The 19,228-nt window shown below is 50.4% G+C and overlaps 2 gene segments (V, D, J or C); both read left to right on the top strand.

Moving 5' to 3' along the window:
* The first annotated feature begins 5,583 nt into the window (after nucleotides 1-5,583).
* Nucleotides 5,584-8,847, top strand: LOC106723295. The segment is given in 4 exon segments: nucleotides 5,584-5,704; nucleotides 5,795-6,108; nucleotides 7,493-7,568; nucleotides 8,693-8,847. Coding segments are annotated over 4 exon segments (591 nt in total).
* A 2,651-nt stretch (nucleotides 8,848-11,498) lies between these two features.
* Nucleotides 11,499-12,064, top strand: LOC112548768. The segment is given in 2 exon segments: nucleotides 11,499-11,577; nucleotides 11,736-12,064. Coding segments are annotated over 2 exon segments (375 nt in total).
* The last annotated feature ends 7,164 nt before the right edge of the window (nucleotides 12,065-19,228 follow it).

The raw sequence follows: 19,228 nt of genomic DNA, 5'->3' as shown, positions 1-19,228 counted from the left end.
ACCTGCAGATGAACAGCCTGAGCTCCGAGGACACGGCCTGGTATTACTGCACGAGAGAACCACAGTGAGAGAAACCTACTCAGAGCTCAGACATAAACCTCCAGAAGAATTGGGAGGGGAAGCCCTGGCGGGGAGGACTGTGACAGCCCCGGCTCTGCCCTTAGGAAGGAGAGAGCTGACCACTGCCCTTGTAACCACAACTCCCTGCCCCACACCGGCCGAGGGCTGGGCCAGGCCTGGCTCAGGCAGTGCTGGGACCTGCAGGCTCCACAGTCTGACAGGCCTTCAGAAGTTCAATTTAATTAAAAAAAGGGCAAAAACATTCTCTGGAAGTATGTTTTTTCTACATACCTCAAGGTACCAGCAGGGCTTGTGAATGCTGCAATGCTGGGGCAGATGGAGCATCCCACAGGATTCGATTCAATTCAGAGAGATTAAAGGGTCCTCTGATTCAATTCAGATTCAGAGATTCAGCCAGCGAATTGGGCTGAATCTCCACCAAATTGAATCAGGGACCAAACCTTTGCACAGCCCTAGTTTCTATGGCCTTCTTCTAAAGCCATTAGACAAACTAGGAAAGACAGCTTCAGAGCAAGCCTATGGGAATTGGGTTCCAGTTTACCCTGGTCACTTTATTTCAGGCTGGGGCTTGCACTGCATTGTTTAACAAAGAAGGAGCATTTCTTTGGTTCAGTCAAGTTTTGCTCTTTCACAAGGTCACAGAGCCACTGGGTGGCACCAAAAGTTCACATGTTAGTAATGATATAGACTTACTAGAAGACAGCACTAAGGACAGACCCTGGGGCTTTTCCCATCCTCATCTCCATGAAGGAGAGATGTTGGGAGGATGCCTTTTTCCAATCAATGACACCGCACTGTCCAGCTCTTGAGAGGGGAGGGTGGGGGAAGCAGGGAATTGAGACCTACAGTGCCCAACTCACCAGCAAACCATGCTCCCATTCATGAGTCCCAATGGCTAACACTACATCTGAAAGGGAAGTGGGGGTGACAATTGACCAGATAAGTTCAAAAGGTTACAGAGAAGGGTCATCTATATAATCAAGGGCCTGGAGGATAGGGCCTATGAGGAGAGACTCCAGAAACTGAGTGTGTTTAGTGTGAGTAAGGGAAGACTGAGAGGTGACTTCATAGCTCCCTATGTGAGGGGCAAACACCAAGATCTAGGGGAGCAACTCTTCAGAAAGCCACCCCTTGGGAGGACAAGGTCCAATGGGCACAAGCTACTTGAGGAAAATTTAGGCTAGACATAAGGAAAAACGTCTTCTTCCATAAGTCTGGAACACATACCCAGCAGAGGTGGTGTAGTTGCCATCCCTGGAGGTACTCAAGAGGAGGCTGGACAAGCACCTTGTTGAGCTTGTTTGAGCCCAATTACCTCATGCCCATGGCAGGAGACTGATCTTACAGGTCTATTCTATTCTATTCTATTCATGCCAAGGGCAGTCACATCGATTTGGGCATCACCCCTTGTACCCTCAGTGTTATACACCTGGATATTGGATTCCTGTGTTGAAGCTTATGCTTCCGCCCCACTGACATGGATACATGACAGTGCTTCCCTGAATCATGGTTGACCTGACAGGGATGCACAGTGCCACCAGGATGCTGCCCCTTCAGGTGACTCATGTCCTTTATGAGCACAATAGGGCAAACCATGGTTTTATGCATATGATTTAGGAGTGACCACATGCACATAAGACTGGGCCCCACCCTGACAAAGGAGAGCATCTGATCCTCACTGAGGTGTGAAGAGAAGAGCTCCAGTGTGCTCAGCCCACAAGGTCGCTGCATGGAATGAAGATGACAGGTCTTGGGTTGCTTCTCTTCCTGGATGCTCGCTCAGGTAATGCTGAGGACATGGGGCAGCCTGACTGGGAAATCACAGAGTGCTGGGGTTACAGGCCAGCCTGGGGATGATGACAATGGAGTTCCAAGTCTTACATGCTCTCCAGGAGGCTTGTACATCACCTACTTCACTGGGCAAGAGGCAGCTACATCCCCTCCTCAAGGTGCTGGTCTCTATGCCTCACTTTCCTCTCATGAAAGCAAGGATGAGACCATCTTCCTCCCTGAAATAAGTGGGGTGTCTCTGGGAGCATTAATACCTGAAGGAAGGTGAGATGCACCCAAGAGGGAGCAGCAGAAGAATTTGACTAGGTCTGGGGAGAGAAGCAAAAGGCAGAGATGACGTGGCTAGCAGCTACTGGTTGTTCTTCCCCCACAGGTGAGATCCAGCTGACCCAGTCCAGAGCATAAATCAAGAGGGCTGGGGAGTCAGTGAAGTTGATGTGCAAAGCCACTGGTTACACCTTCACCAGCAATAACATTAACTAGGCCCGTCGGCCCTGTGGGAAAGGGCTGGAATGGGTGGCATGCATCAACCCTTCTCCTGGGGACACCGACTATGCCAAGGCCTTACAGGGCTCACTGTCAGCAAGGATGCCTCCATCTGCATGGCCTATTTGCAGCTGAGCAGCTTGAGGGTCAATGACGTGGCCATGTATTACTGTGGTCACTATACAGTGACAAAATGCATCCAGAGCAATACAAAAACCTCCCTCTAAAGGAATCCTGGTTTCTTGCCAACACAGGGGCTCTCGGTTACCCTGATAAGCACTTACCTGCTGCAGGGGGCTGCGGGGACCTTTGTCCAAAGCCAGGGGGTGGATCAAGACCTCTCTTGCAGATCCACCAGATTTAGACTATGAATTAGCCTCATCACAATTCCAGCTCAGACTTGGGTTGATGTTGTTGCCAGAGGGGGAAAGGCCCTTGTAAGGAGCAGAATGGATCTGGGACCCAACTGTAGGTTATGAAGGGGGGTGATGTTGAGGGATAAAACCAGCTTGCCTCACCCACTCCACGGGGAGAGAAAGGCATGGACAGGTTATCACTGGTACTTTGCAAAGGGGTGGGTGGGGAGGAAGGAATCAGGCTATCTTTTTCAGGGTGTGCACGCATGCAGCCTCCCACCTCTGCACATACCCTCCCTCTCCATCAGGACCTACCCTGCTTGGGTCTCTCAAGCCACATCTCTTCTCGTCTCCTGCACAGTACTGGTCTTTCTCTGATCAGAACCTCTCTCACTGCTGAATCAAGAAGGGTAGAAGTGGGATTTGGATCGAAAAGCATACATACACAATAGAGAGAGGGGCTAGAAGGAATTTATATATTCCTATGATTGGAGATGGGTTGGGAGGAGGGGCCAGGGGATGAAAAATCATTTGCATCATGCTGGAAAGATTAGAAACAAGCTTAGATTTTGCTGTGCTAACAGAAAACTGAAAACCCTCAAGAAAGAAAGGAGGAAAATTATCCTGTTTTTTTTCCATGGAAGAGAAAAAATATATATCAAAATGATGCAATAAACCTAAAGGAAGTTGGGATAGGGTAATATTTTTCACCACCCATCTTTTCACTACAGGCAGACAGACACCTGGGCTGGTTGTACACAGTTTAATTCTTCCTAAACTGCAATGTTGGTTTTTTAAAAACACTTCTTCAATTTAGGGAGAACTAAACTGAACTTAACTCCCATGGCATATACACAAGGGTGGGGCCTGCTCCTTACCTGCCTCTGGTGGCAGGGTGTGGGGGGGTGAACTGCCGGTGGGGTGAGGGGCCCCTGAGCTGCGTAGTGGGGGAGGCAGTGCTTCCCTCCATAGCGGCACCTCCAGGCAGCACACACCTGCTGGTGGTCCTGGGGGCACCACAGCTGCAGAGGGAAGAACTGGGCCGCAGGGACACCTCCATCAGCACAGCCTATTTGCAGCTCAGAAGCCTGAGGGCTGATGACACCACTGTGTATTACTGTGCTTGTACATAGTGACACAACCCCCATCTAGACCAAGACAAAAACTGTATAAAGATGCATCTGGCTGTTATAGAGCCTCTTGGATGCCCTGGTGAGTACTCATCCTGGGGTGTAAGTAGTGCCTCTATTAGTTATTAGTATTAGTTATCAGTCTCTACAGGGATTTGGGACCCAGAGTCTTATTCAAGCTGAACATAATGTTAGGCTCCTCAGTTCCCAAATCCATTATTAAGCTGTCATTTGCAGACCTGCTGACCAGCAAAGAGTCCCAAGGAAAGACTACACAGAACAAGGTCACTGGTTGTGCCATGGAGATGGCTATGGGCAGATGGGGAGCACTACAGGAGTGTACAAAGGACATGATGCAGGGAGATCACATGAAGGAAAGCTGGTTGGGGACCAGAGAGTGATCAAACACACATTAGAGAGAGGAGCTTGAGCCAGCCTTTAAAGAGAGAAGGACTGCACACCAATTATACTGCATCTTAAATCAAGCTTTTCCAGATGTGGAATTCTACATAGGATTATGTCGGACAATGACTCCCAGTTCTTGGGGCACGAATTTTTAAAAAATTGCACAGACTATGGTTTGCATGTTATATCAAGCCCGAGATACCCTCAGTCTAATGGACTTGTGGAAAATGTTAAGATAATAAAGTGATTATTAAAGAAAGCCAGTGATTCAGGTGGTGATCCAGCTGCTGCACCTGAATATTTAGCAATTCTGAATTATAGGTCAGTTCCCCTAGGATATGGCCTGTCCCTTGCTGAGATTTTATGTAACAGAAAGTTGAGAACTAGGTTACATGGGCTGACAGTAACAACTCGCAGGCCTGACACTTGCACAGCTATAAGCACCAGGCCAAAGCTAAACAAGAATTGTACTATGACAAAGGGGCATGGGCATTGCAAGCACTGAAGCCCAATGGTGGAATTCGTATTTATAATGGTGACAGCTGGGACCAGAAAGTACAGGTTATTCATAAGGTTGCTTCCCAATCTTATGTCATATTGACTCAGGATGGATAGTCTTTTTGAAGTAACAGGAGACATTTGCAACACATTTCTGAACAAGGGGAGGAGGACAGGAGGAATGAACAGCTGGAGACTACACACAAGCAGAATCAGGAAAGCTGCTCAGAGGAGACTACAGAGGCACTGCAAGAAGAGACACCCGCTTCAGTCACTAAAGAGGCTGAAGCAGCACCAAGCAGATCAAACAGACTACACTAAGCACCACAAAGGCTTATTGAACACAATAATGTTATAATGTAATTTCTTTAAAAATATATGGTATTAAAGTTGTGCTATAGTTAGAAAGCTAGATGTTTAAAAAGGGGAGATGTGGGAATAGTGCCTTGTCTCTTGAAAAGAACACCTAGTGCTGTTTACTTTGTTACTCAGAGCTGGCTAGGATTGCTGAGACAGACAGACCTGAGCTGTAGCTGTTGCAAAGAGTGGTTTGCAAAACATTTCTAGAGTCTTTCTTAAAAATAATAAACAATAGTTGCTTTTCTTAAATAGGTATTCTTCTTAACAGCACTCACCATTACAAAGATGTAACCAATGCAGCCCTGCCCTAGTGTGGACTGTGCAACCCCAAATACTGTCCCTGTCCCTGCCCCAGTGCAGATGGCTCTGATCATTAGTGCAAGGGGGTTTTGTTCCATATAAGCAGGAAGACATGCAAATGGGGGTGCCAGTTTCCTGCTTAAATCTGTGTCTCCATCTGCCCAGGCTACAGCTGGAGAGAATTCACAGCTTGCCTTCCGTGCAGTGCTCATCCAGTGCCTTGAGCTCTCTGCCCTTCAGCCCCAGGAAAGATGGGCCCATGGCTTAGCTTGATTCTCATGGCAGCAGCTCTGCAAGGTATTTTCTACTTGTAACTCAATGAGACACCATGGAGCCTTGGAGCATTTGCAGGCGAGATTCACATCATTGATATATCTCTTTTCCCAGGTACCTGGTCCCAGGTGCAGCTGGTGGAATCTGGCGGAGATGTGAGGAAGCCTGGAGACTCTCTGCGCCTCTCCTGCAAAGCCTCTGGGTTCACCTTTGGAGATTACTGGATGAGCTGGGTGCGACAGGCTCCTGGGAAGGGGCTGGAGTGGGTTGCCAAGATTAGTTACTGGGCTGGGAGTACCATAAACTACGTTAACTCGGTGAAGGGGAGATTCACCATCTCCAGGGACAACCCAAAGAATCTGCTGCACCTGCAGATGAACAGCCTGAAACCTGAGGACACAGCCCTGTATTACTGTACCAGACACACAGTGAGGCAACTCCTCTTAGACCAAATGAAAAAACCATGAGTGCAGCCTTTTCCCCAGTGCCCACAGGAGGGCACCAGTGACTGTAGCAACACAGTCCTGGGACAGGAATGGGGACAGGGCACTGCTATGGAGGGAAAAAGTCTAGCAGAAAGATTTAACTCTTCCATTTCCTGTCAGGATCACAACTTAATATCTGTCATCATCATATCCAGAGCAGTTGGAGCCTCCTTTTCAGTAGTTGCAGGTGTCCTGAGTCCCAGATGACATTTCTGAGCCTTGTGCATATTGCAGTCTCATCCAAAGTGAGCTGAGCAGCCACAATCATATAACCCAGAGACTTGCCGCTCAAGTCCCCAGAGCAATATGTAAGCACCTGAATCAATACAACTGCTGAAGAGAAGGATGTGTCTCAGCCCACTGGTAATAGGAGCTCCAGGGGCTCACGACAAATAACCCACCTGAGCAGGGTGGTGCTTGTGCCGTGGGAGTTTCAACTTCCAGGTGCCTTAATTTGGGACCCCAAGAGTGAAAATGCTGCCCAAGAAATGCAGCCAGGGAGTCCCCAAGAGATTTCCCAGAATCATAAAATAGAGTGGTGGTATTAGGACAGAAATCCCTCTATTTCCACACAGACTGAAGGTGCCCATAAAGACACATGCTAGGCCAGACAGAGGAAAGAATCATTATGGTCCACCTTTCCCCAATTCCCTAGAAAGCTCAAAGAAAAATATTCACCAGCTCAAAAACTGCCCCCCTTCCTGCAATGGGCCCTGCTGCTTTTAAGCCCCATACCCCAACTGTATCTGTGCCCACATAAGCAGCTGTATAACAAGTACCTTGGACACACACTTTCTGGAGGCAGCCCTCCCTCAGCCCAGCTGGGAAATGCTGTCACTTCTATCCCAGAATAGGGACCTTCTGAATGAAGCAAGAAACCCCCAGGCTGCTGGGGCCAGGCCAGTGATTGTACTATGAAATAATACAGACCCTCCCTCACTGTTACAGCCCTGACTACCATAAGGGCTACCTGCAGATGAACAGCCTGAGACCTGAAGACATGGCCCAGTATCACTGTGAAAGAGGGAAACAGTGTGGGAAAGGCAGGCTGAGCCCAGACAAAAATCTGCCCTTGCACTTTCACAGTTGGTTCCCTGCAGAGGACATGGCAGGCAGTGCAGGGCACTCCCACATCCCCCTCCTATCCAACAGCCCCTGTCCCTGCCAGGATAATTCTCTCAAAAAGCTTACCCAGGATCGAGGTAAGACTAACTCGCCTATAGTTCCCTGGGTCCTTCTTCCTCCCTTTTTTGAAAATGGGAACCACATTGGCCCTTTTCCAGTCCTCTGAAAGCTGAAATTACAGGGCTTCTGCTTCTTTTACCAGGGTTTTCAAACTGTTCCACGGGACCCTAGGGTTCTGCGCTGGGTCATCAGGGGTTTGTTCTGCAAAGAGATTGGAGGTAATGGCAGAGTGGTGGCAGGAATAGTGATATGAAAGGGTTGTGTGACTTCACAAGTTTGAAAATCACTGATCTATGTAACAAAAGAGCATGGCCACACACTTGCAGGAAGCTGACTTGCTAAACTGGGGGCAAACTCATTAAGATGATGGAACTGAGGGTCCAGCCTTTCTGATTTCATTCTCTTCAAGCTACTGAGGCTGTGGTTTCCCAAGTGTGGCTCTGAGCACCCACATCTCCTCTTCAAGAAATGGGAACTCAGCATTTAGTTCCCCTTGGAAACCTCAGGAATCCCAGAAGAAAACAAGCTTTTCTATGGCAGTGGGCTCGTGTTCTTTGCATCTCAGGGATACCAACTGCATTTGTAGTGGATACCACAGTCCAAGAAATCCCTGGACACATGGTCTTCCAGATTAACATGAAACCCATCATTCTCTCTCCTTGAGGGCAATGTTTTTTTGGGTGCTCCTGAATCAGGATCCATTAACACTGCCAGCCCCGGGGGCTAGGGCATCATGTAAGGGCATGGAAAGTAGCAGCTGAGATTCATGAAAATGATTAGTGGTAACGACATGCAAATAAGAAAGGGACTGTTCTGATAAAGGAGAGTAGCTGATGCCATGGAAAATCCACCAGCAGAGGAATAAAGAGATCAGAGTCTGTACAGGCCTCTGGGCATGGAGAGGATGGGTCTAGTTATGCTGCTTTTATTTGACAGCTTGCTCATGTAAGTGCAGGAGAGGTACAGCCATCTGGTTAGAAGAGTGGGTCTGGGAGGGCAGGGAGGGAATCCTCATCACAGCCCAGAGCTGTGAATTAGGTTTGTGTTCCCAGTCCCATCTGGGAAACTTGGGTACCAAGCAGTCGTTTGGGTGGGGATTTGGTGTCCAAATCCATTAAGTAATGTGAGTCCCAAGCAGAGCCTCCCTGTGCCCTTCTGTCTTGTCAGTACACGAGTACTTGTGCCCCATTTGGCTGTGATGCAAATGAAACAAGATAGAAGCAGTTTAATGACTCCCATGAACAAATATAGACAGACCTGTATATACATGAGAGGAAAAAATGAAAAAAAAAGGGCGGGGGGGGGATCGTATTTATATTCCTCCCTTGATCTTTTCCTCCAGGTGTCAGCTCCCAGATCCAGATGACACAGTCTGGGGCAGAAGTCAAGAAGTCTGGGGAGTCGGCCAAGCTGAGCTGTAAAACCTCTGGCTACACATTCACCGACTACAACGTGATCTGGATATATCAACTGTCCAGGAAAGGATTAAAGAGTTGATTCCCATTCTGCTGGCACTTGGTATGCTGAGGCTGTCAAAGATCGATTCACCATCTCTAGGGCCACCTCCATCAACACTCTCTACCTGCAGCGTAGCAGTCTGAAGACAACAGCACAGCCATGTGTTACTGTGCATGTTGCACAGTGAGACATGCTCCATGTACAGCAAGACAAAAACCCACCTAAAAAGAAGCCAGGTGTCCTGCTGATCCAGGGGCCTTGGACACCCTAGCGAGATCTCACCTAGGATTACCTTCAGTGTCTGTCTTGTCCGGAATCTCTAAAGGGATCTGAGAACTAGATTCCCACTCAAACCAATTTTAATTTTATGCTTATTGTTCCTAAATCACTCATTACACTCTCACTTTAATTCTGGTTGCACAGGAAAATCTGGACAAAATGATGCTGGTTGTCTCAGGGAGAAAGCTGTAGGAAACTAGGGTCTGCTAGAGGATTTGAAATTGGATACAGTCCGGAGGCTTTACCCTACACAGAGACAGACACAAGAGCCCAGGCTATTACTGCCTGTCAGGGAAGCAGGCAAGAACCCCCCAGGTAATTAAGCACAGATTAGAAGAGGAGGGTGCACACATGTTCAGCTGGGAAGGGGGAAAGAGGATAGGAGATTGTGTGAATGAGGACACTGCGGTGGGCCGGTAGGGGCGCTCCTGTGTTGAGCCAACCACCTTACTACGCTCGTCCACCTTCCAGACTCTGAGTGCCTCCCTGGGGGCACCTCACATCTGGCCGACCCCCTTCCTAAAGCACACCCGCTAGCCTGGGGGGTCCCCTGCCACCACCCAGAGCTCTGGACTTCATTCTGGCTCTGCGCACCCTGGGAAACACAGGCCTAGTAGTCTTCAAGGGTACCTGATTCGCTTCAAGACGTTGGGATGCTTCCCTCAGTCGGAAGCACAAGTAGTGGTCTCTCTTAGTCAGCCGAACCAAGGGGACCCCAAAGCATAATCTAGACCAACTCCCAGATACTAGTCACGTAGGCAGATGGAGCAGGTTTCCCCCCTCCATCAGGAATGTACCCAGCTCAGGTTACCTAAAGAGATGGGGTAAAGGTGTGTATCCTCTGCTGGGCCCACCCTAATCAAATTGTCACAGGGCAGAGTTTTTGGGGGGCGAGACAAAGGTGGCTTTCTGCCACAGACACAGATTAGCCAGTGTCTAACAAAACTCCCCCAGGGACCTGTTAATCTCAGACCCTCTTTCAAAAGGTGTCATTAACATTATCATTAATAACAATAATAGAACAAAAGTTCCAAGAGTTCTTTTCTTCTGTCCCACAGACAAATGTCCAGTAAGTAATGAAAGAAAGAAAGAAATGTCTTGATGGTGCCAACTTGATCCATTCAAAAGGGAAAGTTCCCATGATACAATGAGGTAGCATTGTACAAAGACTGAATTTGGAGATTTTATTCAGATTTCTGGGCCTGGGATTTCTTCAAGAGAGGCTCTGAGCAACTGTAACCCCTTACAGGAACTGGCACTCAGTCAGTCCTCCTAGGACCTTAGGGAATCCCAGAAAATGCACGCTTCCAGAGGACGGGAGCTCCTGGTCATGCTTTCTCAAGCATTTGAACTTCATTTATAGGCATTGGGACAGATGCTTATTTAGACCATGCTTTTCAAAATAAACCCAATGGATTTTGACACTGAGTTACCATTAGAAATCAAGAGGATTTGGACACACCTTCCCCTCTCAGCAGCTCTGAAATACCAGCCTTTAAAAGCACTGTTTTGTGCCATGGGTGCCCTGTCTAATTAACCCAGACTAGGACCTTCACAATGGTTGAGGAGCATTAATCATTCATGTTGCGCATGGCCAGCACACCCCACCTGCATGCAGAACTGTGCTGCTGGATGCTGCACACTCCAGTAGCAAGAAGCTGTCCTTGTCACAAGGAACTTATAAACAGGATGAGACAAGAGCAGGGTCACTGAGCACAGAGGTATTGAGATTTACTCAAGGTCACATCCAGGACTAGAACCCAGGTCAGCCCCATTGATCAGAGTATGATGGAGGCCAACCACACAGCAAGATGGCTGTGGGAATTACCCAAGGGACCTGGTCTAATTTGGCTCTGCAGGAGGGGGGGTATAGTGCATGGTGCCACTGGTTGTGTATTGAGACCCTGTCCACTCCAACCCCTTCTGGGGACCCAGTTGGGTGCTTTCTGAGGAACTGGGCTCACAATCTGCCATAATGCAGTGTGGCACACTGGCACTCAGTAGAGATCTGAGTTGGGACTAAAGGACACAGACAGAGCAAGGAATAGTCATCTGTCAGGCCCTAAGGGGAGGGGTGGACAGACAGACAGGCTGGAGTGGACACAGGCAGCTCTCCCATCTGCACCGCTGACTGGGGCAGTGTGTTTCCTGCCTGTGTCCCACACCCCTGAGCCCCTTCTCCCCATCTGTACTGAGCTCTGTCTGCTGAGAAGCAGTGAAGGAGGAGCTGGCTCTTGAGGCTGCTCCAACTCCTGTTGTCCCTGCAGCAGGATGGGCTGAGCTGCACTGAGCCAGATAATTCTGGCAGCTTTTGTACTGCCACTGCCTGGGCCCATCCCTATGCAAATCCCTAAGCTGAGCGCACCCCATACATACCGGGCCCCTCGGCGTCTCATCACTGCCCCATCCCAGCAGCTGAGCGAAGCCCTCAGGTCAAAGCCACCATGCATCTGCTCCTTGTTGTCCTTTCCCTCCTGGCCCTGCCCTTAGGTCAGTGCTCATCCCTTTCCATAACCCCCGAGGGCCTCATCAGGGCTGGGCTGAGCCCTAAGCTAGATACCCCCTGCCCTCACAGTGGGTAGCACTGGGAGGGATGTCTCATGGACCAGTAGTCTCAGGGTCTTACCTGTTCTGTGCATCTCTTGCAGAGGGCGTCTCTGAGGTGCGGCTGGAGCAGGAGGGAACGGAGCTGGTGAAGCCCACAGAGTCTGCCTCGCTCACGTGCATTGTCTATGGTGCTGCCATTTGGGATCACGCTTGGAGTTGGGTCCAACAGCGTCCTGGCAAAGGTCTGGAGTGGCTGGGGCATATCCAAGGGAATGGAAACCTGCAATACAATCCAGCCTTCAGGAACCGAATCAGCATCACCAGGGACAACTCTAATAACCGGGTGTATTTGCAACTGAACAACATAGGAGCAGCCGACACAGCCACGTACTACTGTGCCAAGGGAGCAGGGATCATAAGAACACAGTGACACAAGGCAATGGAGTGCCCATACAAAAACGTGTCTCCCCAGAGCAAGAACATTTACTTGGCACCATATTTACCTGCAGCAGGACATGCATGGAAGGGACATCTGTTTCAGACCGACTCATCTGCCCTTCTGTGTGTCAGGGCTTGTCAGTACTGTCCAGCAACTGAAGTGAGATGTGGCCATTTAGGAGCCCCAGGACACAGGACTGCAAGGCACTCGAGGTATAGGCTCCACTGCTCTGTTCTTTTTGGCCCCCACGCCCTGGAGTCCTTATCACAGCCTGGTCACACAGGGACTCCACCAATCATCAGTGTTGGGACTGATCATCAGAAGTCTGCATTGGACAGACACACAGAGAGGGGGGTCATCAGTGCAGAGGTTCGGGCTCTCTTCATCCCACTTACTAGCAGGTTGCAAAGCTCAATGCTCGTGTCAGCTGAATACTGCACCAGCCAGGGCCCCTCACCAGCCTGACCCTGCTCCCAACTCTGATCTGGTCACGGAGAGAGAAGAGGAACATCCGTTTTCTGCTACAAACCAGATGTCCTGATGTCTGCTTTCCTTCCTGCAAATCTAACCAGGCCTGAAGGCAGCCAGGGATGTCTATACACTCTGTGCCTCCAAGGACAGCACCAGGGGACAGATGCCCAAATATATTTAGGTGGCCTGTGTGGAGGAATCAGCCTCTCTGCCTGCCTGTCCCCCTCTGCTCACAAACCTTGGAGGCACCTGGTCTCCAAAGTAACAGGGCTGAAGACATTCCTGAGGGAGGGGGGACCTGCACCTCTTTGTCTCAAGTTTCCCAGGACTGCAGGTCATGTGTCCTGTTCTCTCACCTGTCTGTCAACCTGGTTGCCCCAGGTTAGTCTAACCTCTCTTGTTTGGGCACTGACCTCATGGCCGGGGGGGAGGGGCTGCAAAGATGTCAATCTCTGAGTGTACCTGTGATGCTTTTTAAATTGATCGGTTAACACCCAATACACCTGGCCTTCATTGGGCCCCCAAAGATGTCAATAGGACTACATAAGCTAAGACTGCTGGGGTGGGTGGGGAGCAGCCTAGTTCCAGGGCAATCCAAGGGGATTTAGGTTCCAAAGTACACAGGTCCTTTTATCTCAGAACTGTTTCCATGACATAGGGACATGTCAGGGGAGCAGGTAGATAAGTCCAACACTTTTCAAGATGAACAGTCCAGGAAGGAGAGAGTGAACATCTGGGGTCTCTTACAGGATTTGAGATTGGTAGAAGCTGGCTGTGACACCTCCCGAGATACCGGCTGCCATCACTAGTTTGTAGATTAATAGGCATTCTAGGTGGTACTACATGGGTAGGCAACATTTTTTGGCCGGAGTGCAAAAAACCTCTACAATGCCTACCTTGGAAGGTGCTGGAGTCCTGGCATGCCAGAAAAACCAAATGGGGGCAGTGGGTACACGGCAGGATACCCTGCTCATGCCCCTGTTCCCCAGCCCTGCTGCACCTTGCCACCACCCAAAGTTGTAGCTGGAAAAACTCATTAAAGAATCTAAATGTGATACGCTCATTGAGGGTAAGATTCTGAATGCCAGCCAGCACGGCTTCATCGTAGGTAGGTCTTGTCTAACCACTCTCATCCCCTCCTACAAACAGGGCAGGAGAGTGGCCAACCCAGGCTGAACTGGCCAGAGAAGGATGTAATTGGCCCTTCCTGTGCAACTGGCAGGGACCCGAGCTGGGTCTGCTCGTACTCCCACCTCGCTGCTGCAGCAGGGGGGCACCATGGCCCCTAAGTTAGACGGGGGCAGGCAGCAGAGCTAGTTTCCCCTGTATCCCACTGGCAGCTGGGTTTACCCACCGTGACCACGGCACTCGCTCCCTGCCTGAAATAGGCCCCCGGCTGCCCCTCCAATGGAGGCCCAGAGTGAGGAGGAATAACCCCCACCTCTGCCCCCCCAGGGACACTGACTGGCTGTACCCCCTCCCCATCGCTGCACTTGGAGGGGGCAGGGCCCTGTCACACTCTAGGGGAGCGTGATCCCTTCCTGGTGAGGGGCTGTGTTGCGGGGCCAGCACAGCTGCGGCTGGCTGCATGCAGCGCTGGGGTCCCAAGTGGGCCAGAGTCCGTCCCCCCCACCCTGCAGTGCCGCTGTGTGGCACAGCAGTTCTGCCAGCCCCACAGTGCGGGCCCTGCCAGGAAGGGGCTGTCACTCACCTCTACCGCTCCACCACTCCAGCTGCTGGGCTTGGCAAGCCAGCCCCTGCTGCTCACTCTGTGCCAGGGCTGGAGCTGTCCCTAGGGGTGTGCATATCAGCCTGTGGAGGTGGAAATGGGGTGGCAGCATGCGGCCACACTCTGCAGCTGGTGGTGCACAGCAGCCACGATGGGGACTGTATGGCACTATCCGTGGGGATCCCAAAAGCACGGGGCCCGGGGTAGCTGCCCCACTTGCCCACCCCTAGGGATGGCCCTGGCTGGGGCAATTCCCCTCTTGGTAAGAGAGGGCTTATTCTGCCACTGGCACTGCAGCCTGCAGCTGTCACTTGGCCTGTGCTCAGGGACAGTGGCAGAAGAAGTCCCCACCCAGTGGTGGCCCCTAGCTGCTTTTAAGAATGTGAAACATCAAAGAACATCTGTCCAGACCTCGACAGAGATCCGGACGCCATGATGACACGCCGTCTGCCCACCTATCGGCAGCCCAAAGACATTGATGGCATTCCATGAACCTGAGGACACCAAATAGTCCCCACCTGCCAGGAGGGAGCTGGCCTCAAACACAGCCGCCACTCACATGGCAGTGTTTCTCAACCTTTTAAGTAGCAAGTACCCCGTAACTGCTGAAAATTTTAGTAAGCACCCCAACACTCAATTTTCCCAGGGATTTTATATTTGCAGACTAATGTGTTGGAAGAAGGGCTGCGTTTACAATGCCATGATATGACAGATGTCTGATCTGGTGTGGGTAGGGTTGCCACCTTTTACACCAGGGGTGCACAACTCAAGTATGTACCTGGGCTAGAGGTGATGTTGGCCAAAGCTGGGGGGGGCACAAACCGTGGCACACCAAATTATTAATGGGGATTTTAAAGCGGTGCACCAATTTCTTTCCTATAGTTTTGAGAGGAGAAAGGGGTGTGAGAGAGAGGAAAAGAGGGCAAGAGAGAGAGAGCGTTGGGGTACCCACGTACTCCCTGCTTGTGTCTTGCATACCCCCAGGGGTACATGTACCAGAGGTTGAGAAACTATGGTCTGGCCAACCTAGCCGCCATCACCTCTGCTCTGTGCCGGGGGCTAGTTCCCTCGCAGCAGGTAGGGGCTTATTCTGCCGCTGGCCCTGAGTAGAGGTGCCATAATTGGACAATTATAGGGTTAAATTGTTAGTCGTTATTATGAGATGGAGCTTGAGAGCTCCAACCTCTGTTGTTCCAGAGTTACTTTCATTTCCCCAGTTAGGTGTTGTTTGTTCCTGAATAAAACAGCCTGTTGTTTGGGGCCTGGAGAAAAGTAAGTCTCAGTATTATTTGTCAAGTAAGGAACTTAATAGTGATGATGAAAAAAATCTAACTATGTCTTCCTATGGGAAAAAATTGTGGAATTTAATCCAGACACTGAGGATTGGCAGCAATATATTGAGAGATTGAGCCATTATTTTCAAGCTAATGAAACCAGTGACAAACAGAAGGCAATATTTCACAGTGTTTGTGGCAGCAAAGCATATTCCCTTTTAAAAAGTTTGTTGCAACCTCAAAAGCCAGGAGATAAACGTTTGGCATAAATGCAAAAGATTTTATCTGAGCATTATACTCCAAAACCAAACACTATTGTAAAACATTTCCAATCCCATAACAGAATGAGGAAGGAAGGTGCATCTATCTTAGAGTAAATTGCTGAGCTCAAAAAGGTAACTGAACACTGCTCTTTTGGAAATGCCCTAAAGGATATGTTCGAGAGCCAGATTTGTTTGTGGAGCCGGTGATGTCAAAATGTAAAACAATTACTTGCAGTTGGGGACCTGCCTTGGTTTCATCTGCACATAGACTATGCTGGTCCCTAATTAGGAAAAATGTGTTTGATCATAACGGATGCTCATTCAAAATAGCTGGAAATGTGCCCCATGATCTCCACAACTTCAGAAGCAACCTGTAACAAGCTTCGACAGACTTTTGCCACGCACAGATTGCCTGTGGTATTGGTCACGGATAATGCCCCAAGTTTCACTAGTCATGAAGTTAAGGAGTTCCTTAGTAAGAATGGAATTAAGCACATTCAAACGTCACCATACCACCCAGCTTCGAATGGTCTGGCAGAGATAGCCGTGAGGACCTTCAAAGAAGGGATGAGAAAAATGACCAGAGGAAGTTTGGAGACAAAATTGACTCAATTCCTTTTGAAATATCGAGTTACACCTCAAACCACCACAGACATGGGCCCTGCCCAGATATTAATGGGAAGGAGGATCAGGACTCATTTGGATTTACTGTATCCCAACATAAAGGAAGAAGTATGGAAAAAACAGACCCTTCAAAAGCACAACCATGATTATCACACTAAATAGAGAGTGTTGGGGGGGTGGGATCCTGTTTAGACAAAAAAGTTTCAGTACCCACCAACCTACTAGGATTGTAGGCAGGATCCAAGAACAAATACGACCCTTATCTTTTAAAATGGAGTCAGTAATGGCCAAAAGGTGACACAACAGCAGGACCACATCTGCTTATGAACCAACCTTATCCAGCCAGAGATCAGAGAGCTCCTAGTTATTTGAAAGATTATCTCCCGGTTGCAAATTAACAGGGGAGGAATATAGTAATTGGGTAATTATAGGGTTAAATTGTTAGTCCTTATTATAATGGGATGGAGCTTGAGAGCTAGAACTCCACCCTCTGTTGTTTCAGAGTTACTGTCCTGTCCCCTCTCCCCCCAGTTTTTAGGTGTTTGTTCCTGAATAAAACAGCCTGTTGTTTTGGGCCTGGAGAAAAGTAAGTCTCAGTATTCTTTAAGTAAGGAACTTCACATCCTCACACTGCTGCACTGCAGACACCAGTCCCGGGGTTAGGGGGACAGAGCTCTAGGAAGTCCCGGTGCAGCCCAGGTGTCTGCAAGGGAGACTCTCCAAGTGCCAACAGCATTCACCTGCAGCCTCAGCAACCCCAACTCTCCCCCAAACTCCCACCTGCTTCAACCCTCCCTCAGGGGGATGCCTCTCCTTTGCACAGACCCACCAGGGCAGGCAGGAGTCAAATACTTTCAGCTCTTATCCCCTCCCCCCGACAAGGGAACCCCTATGCAAATCTCTGCCTGGGGACTTCTGCGTAAATAGAGCTCCCAGTCCCAGAACTTCAGTCCCTGCCGTGCCCCTGCCCTACTGCCTCCTACCTTCTGGGAAGAAGCCTTCAATCACAGCCAACAAGGATGAGATTTCTGTTGCTTTTCCTTTCCCTGCTCTCTGCCCCAGCCTGTGAGTCTTCAGGGGGCAGAGGAGGGGAATAGGGGCACATTGAAGGAGTCCTTAGGGGCCTAATTCCTTACATGCTCTGTTTGCTGTCCCCAGGTGCTGTCTCTCAGGTGCAGCTTCTTGAGTCTGGCCCAGGAGCGGTGAAGCCTGGAGAGACCCTCACCCTGACCTGCACTGTCTCTGGACAATCCATCACAACAAGCAACACATGGTGGCACTGGATCTGGCAGCCTCCAAGGAAAAGGATGGAGTGGATGGGGGAGATTAGCTACAGTGGCACCACCAAATACAACCCATCCCTGCAGAGCCGGCTCACCATCTCCAGGGACACCGCCAAGAATCAGTTCTCCCTCCAACTTCCATCACTGACAGCTGCAGACACGGCCACCTATTACTGTGCCAGAACTATACACAGTGCTTCAGAGCTGAGCAGGGGCTGCACAGAAAGGGGAAGCAGGTCCTTATTAGTCATCAGTGACAAGTGCTGTTCTGAGACACAGAGAGCTAGACAAACACAAAATACAAGAACAAAAGCAACCCAGGCAGGGGTTCCCTGGGAGCTCAACCCCATGCGGAGACTCACATCTAGACACAGATTTGTGGGGGGGCTGAGGCCCCTGAATCCCTTGCCTGTCCTGAAGCCCAAAGCATGATAAAGCTCTGACACCCACCTGGAAACCAGCAGGACCAGCCCTGGCCTGGTGGGGTCCTGGTTCAAAGCTCCCCCTGCTTTCAAGCCCTCCGACTGGGCCTGGGCTTGAAAAGCTGGCCCCAACTCTGGCCCTGCTCTGCTGCCCTGCTCAGGTAGCCACACTTATTCCTAAGGCCTGGGGCAGGGACAGAGGGTCCTGCTGGCAGCAAGCGGGAGCCCTGGTCTGGAGAACTCGGACCTGCAGGACACGAGAGGGGAAGGAGTGTTGCATGGACCATGGGAGAAAGAAGCCTGGCCCCTGTAGTGTCCTATCATGTACAGATGTCTTTCTGACTGTCTGTCCTCTGCACTCTTATCTGTCCCCATCACTGTCAATGAACTCAGCAACAGCAGTGTGAGGGAGATGGGCAGGGCAAAAGTGATAGGGCTAAGAGACAGGCTCCTGGGGCCAAGAGTCAGCTCCCTCTGTCCCTGGAGGAACCCACATGACAGAGTGGAGCTCTGGGGCCAGAGCAGGGCTCAGCACAGAGCTGTCCAGAATGGGGGCACGGTGTTTGCTTTGTAGCAGTGAGTTGGCAGCTGGGATCTGGCAGAGGCATGGGGAAGAGGAGAAGGAAACCAGACACACGTGAGTTGCCACACACATGTGAACCCTAAATCTTACCAGCAGCGGTGGAGGCGGGGGCAGCAGCAGCTGATCCCCTGAAGGTAAGTGGGGTAGAGGAACCGGCGCAGCTGAGGAGGATCCACAGGGGGAGCCCCGAAGATCCTTTTTGACTGAGCTGGCAGAGAGCCACGCTCCTGAGCTGCGCATGTGAACAGATCGCGCAAACAGGTGTACTCTGTAAGGGCACACTGGTGGGCAAGCAAGAGGGAAAGCAGGAGGGCCAGGAGGAAGTCTGCAGCAAAGTGGGGAAGGAGGCACCACAAACTACAGTAATGGTAAGGACGTGGGGTGCTGCTAGGGACCCTGCGTGGAGGGCGCTGCCTACCAGGGGCTCCTCTGAGGCAGCCACCCAGATGGAGCCCACAGGGGGGATGGTGACATCCTGCCCCCCTGCTTGTGGGGATGCCGGGGGG

The sequence above is a fragment of the Alligator sinensis genome, unplaced genomic scaffold (assembly GCF_000455745.1).
Source record: "Alligator sinensis unplaced genomic scaffold, ASM45574v1 scaffold2121_1, whole genome shotgun sequence".
Taxonomy (NCBI): domain Eukaryota; kingdom Metazoa; phylum Chordata; order Crocodylia; family Alligatoridae; genus Alligator; species Alligator sinensis.
Note: the sequence above shows the minus strand (reverse complement) of the source record. Positions and strands in the feature narration are given on the sequence as shown.